This window comes from Austrofundulus limnaeus, unplaced genomic scaffold (assembly GCF_001266775.1).
Source record: "Austrofundulus limnaeus strain Quisiro unplaced genomic scaffold, Austrofundulus_limnaeus-1.0 Scaffold107, whole genome shotgun sequence".
Taxonomy (NCBI): Eukaryota; Metazoa; Chordata; class Actinopteri; order Cyprinodontiformes; family Rivulidae; genus Austrofundulus; species Austrofundulus limnaeus.
Genome location: NW_013952509.1, coordinates 1,486,134 through 1,489,884, shown reverse-complemented (window position 1 = coordinate 1,489,884; position 3,751 = coordinate 1,486,134). Strand labels below are relative to the sequence as shown.

General features: G+C 41.3%; 1 protein-coding gene across 1 annotated transcript in view; it reads left to right on the top strand.

The window, feature by feature from the left end:
• Positions 1-3,751, top strand: part of LOC106521337 (peripheral plasma membrane protein CASK) — a gene marked incomplete at its 3' end in the record, with an annotated part of 70,898 nt that overhangs the window by 62,988 nt on the left and 4,159 nt on the right. Inside the window, 2 exon segments of the mRNA XM_014013873.1 lie at positions 2,351-2,431; positions 2,543-2,745. Of these exon segments, the coding sequence (XP_013869327.1) occupies positions 2,351-2,431; positions 2,543-2,745 (284 nt within the window).

The following is a 3,751-nucleotide window of genomic DNA, read 5'->3' as shown; positions in this document are numbered from 1 at the left end:
AGAAATCTACAACAACTAAACGCCAAGTATGAAACACCACTGCTGGTGAGGGTGCGCACGCTCCAAAGCGTGACTATAACTCAGCCTTTAGAATCATATCGATGAGACGATTCCATAGGGCATGATTCTGCTTTGTGGACTGGACTGGCACAGTCCCAATGGGTCTGCCAGCTCCCTCTGGAAAGCTCCTGTGGAACCCCAGTTCAATCGCTGCTGCTGCACGTGCATGCGTGGCGCACGCCGCTCGCTGCGTCGTGCTCCCAGAGCGCAGCAGTGCCAAACTGAAAAATGATTTTTCCTCAAAATGGCTGATGAGCCACTCGTCATCAGAAAATTCTATCTATAAATAAAAACTCTGCATGTAACACTATTTATTATATCCTCCAGTAAGGCTGAATCTGTTCCTGTTAAATTTATTTTTGGCACAACTTTGCGCGTCTTTTATTTAACTGCGTCCATGTGTATGTAATAATTGTTAATCATGTGGATGTAATAATTGTTAATCATGTGATGTAATAATTGTTAACCATGTGGATGTAATAATTGTTAATCATGTGATGTAATAATTGTTAACCATGTGTGTCTGCTGTGAACAATAATCATTTTCACGTCATGAACAGTTTCTCAGAACCACCTCTAAGTGTCGCCAATGGAACCAAAGCCACAGAAACGTGCGTACACCAGCCCTGGAGTTGGTATGGGGCTGCGCACTTTTCCACGTTCAGTTGAGTTTTGATACATCCGGAGTTTTGCGTGGAAAATGACGTACGCAAGGTTTTTGTGCGTACGCACCGTTGATACAYGAGGCCCCTAGTAATCAGTCATCCCTTTAAATCAGGTGTGCTAAAGCAGAGAAACATCYAAAACATGCAGGACTGAAACACGTGCAGAAAATTGACAAACTGTTTATATGATTTAAATTTCAACAAGAGACATATTTTAGTCTCATTTTGTGCAACTAATGTAAAAGTTTAATAGTGAATATTGTGCTCCCACTTTAACCAGTGACTAACAACTACAACAAACTGTAAAAGAATATTTGACATGAATTAGCTCGACTTTATTCTCTGAACAAAGTGGGTGTGTAGTTTCACTGAGGCTAATTTAACAGGTTAACACATGTTCTGCTTCCTTGTTAACCACCGACTATAAAGTCTGTGTAGTAGTTTACAAGTACCACTCTTACTTAGTAAACTACTCGACAGATACTCAGTTTTATCAATGTTGTGTCAYTTAAAACTACAACTGTTAAACCAGGGTTTATCCATTCATTTCGTTGTATAGGTTTACTGTCTTGTATGAGTTGTGGAAACATGTTAAGTGTAAAAAGACTTCCTCCTCACACTAAGATGTATACGGAGATGGTCAAACCGCCTGACAGGAGAGGCAATGTCCTCCACAAGCTAATCTGCAAGGAACACAAAGTTAATTATCGAGTAAGATGATATTATTAAAGTTGCCTAAAAACTAGTTAACCTGTAGCTGCAAGTTTTACGTTACCTAGTGTGAAGAATACCAATAAAATGTGCAGAATGTCAACATTTTAGAGTGGAAGAGAGGGTCTCATTCACCTCATTTATTGGTTTATTTAATAAATGGAAAAACCTCAACCTTTGAACTGATTTCTGTGGTTTGCTTTWAAGTGTCTTGACATGCATTTTCTACAACTAAGGCCCAAGTTTTTTTAAACTGACTGCTTTTTTCACTCATTTTCAGTTAACATCAACCTTTCTAAACCTGACCTACAAAAAAAGCCCCTGAATGAATCTGTGTCATGTCTGCAGTGGGTGTTCAGTGTCCTGCCCTAGGACACGTCGACTGAATAGTAGTGAAATCGAAACGCCAACTCTGATTGGAGAAAGACTCCCCTAAACCACTCAACCACAACCACCTCCGACTAKTTGTACAGAAGATGAGTGGAAAAGCAGCCAAAAGTCAAACACCTTCAGAATGTTTAGAATCTCTACACAGGTTATATACCAGTGGAGGAAACGTAGCAAAAAAAATGTTTGAAACAGATCAAAGAACATTGAAGCTCGTGTCACACAGCTGAGACCGAGGAGAACAACTTGATTGTGATTTTTAACTACAGAATCTGAAAGCTGGTGAGGTTTTATAGTCCTGTGAGTTCACAGCAGCAAAAGACTCATATCTGTGATAAAACTAAAATAAACCGTTTTGTTCAGCAGGTTTACAAAACGTCTCCAAACAACCAACTACAACCATTTTTAATCTTAAGCCGCCTTACCGAGCTTTGATTTGAGCCACTACAAATCTCTAACAATCTCATAACAACTGCTGTTCCCAACATTGTACTGATAAACTAGTTTATTGTTGTCGTTCTGTACAGGAGCACACGGAGTCGGTAGGAGGCACATCAAGAACACGCTCATCGCCAAACATCCTGACCGCTTCGCCTACCCCATTCCTCGTAAGAACACGACAAATCATCCAGTGAAATGTCCACACTGATGCTAGCATATGAACAGTCAAATTAGCATCTTTGTTTACTTTAATCCTCCTCACTGTTTCCTCTGTTCAGACACCACTCGGCCTCCTAAAAAGGACGAGGAGAATGGGAAGAACTACTACTTTGTGTCTCACGACCAGATGATGCAGGACATCAGCAACAACGACTACCTGGAATATGGCAGCCATGAGGACGCCATGTACGGGACCAGGCTGGAGACCATCAGGCAGATCCACGGTCAGGGCATGATCGCCATACTGGACGTTGAGCCACAGGTAACAACAGGAAGTGTTTTGTTTTTTTAAAGGCCTGTTAAGTAGTATTTATATAAAGAATGAAACAGGCCTATGAAAGAGTATCACATGAGCTACATTACACCTATCAACAAACCATTACATAGYAATGACCCAGACAAACTCATTGTCATTAACTCACAGGTTAACACATAGAACAACAGTTTATCCTGCAGCTTGTTGTGTTTTGGTCTTAAAAGAAGAAGATAAACTTTAATTTGGTCAACTTTTTTTAACTAATATGATAAGAGTATCAAAATTATCCAAACATTACTAGCCCCAACATGTTTTGAATTACAGTATGAGCATGAAGCATTCTGGGTTTGAGACAGGTCATTGTTGATTTTATTATTATTTACCGTTATTTTACCAGGCAAGTCCTGTTGAGATCTCAGATCTCTTCTTCAATGGAGGCCTGGGCCTGAAGGCAACCTATTGGACATGTTTTTAGGGGTGGGGGAAACCGGAGTACCCAGAGAAAACCCACGCAAGCACAAGGAGAACATGCAGACTCCACACAGAAAGACCCCAGGTCCGAATTGGGGATCGAACCCAGGACCTTCTTGCTGTGAGGCGTCGGTGCTAACCACTGAGCCGTCGTACTGCCTGTTGTCCAACAACAGAGCAGTGTTGTCACTACCTCATTACTCTGATCRTAAACACCTGTTCTGGTTCCACACAGAACAGTCAAAGCAGCAAAACTTACTCTGTTAATTCAATCCAAGTCAATTTAATGACACTAAAGGGCTCGACACACGGGGAGCGACAAACTACAGCGATTAACGGCTGTCATCGTAGCCAGGGTGAAACCAGACACACAGGATGCGATAGCGATTGCAGCGTTGCGAATCGCGCTCTCAGGTCGCTTGTCTTCACAAAATTTGATTGGTTCTTGACTCTGAAGTGGGGTGTGCATTACGGTCGTGTAAACTAAACAAATCTTGCGATGCTAATGATATTGAAAAACAAACGCACATCAAGATACAGT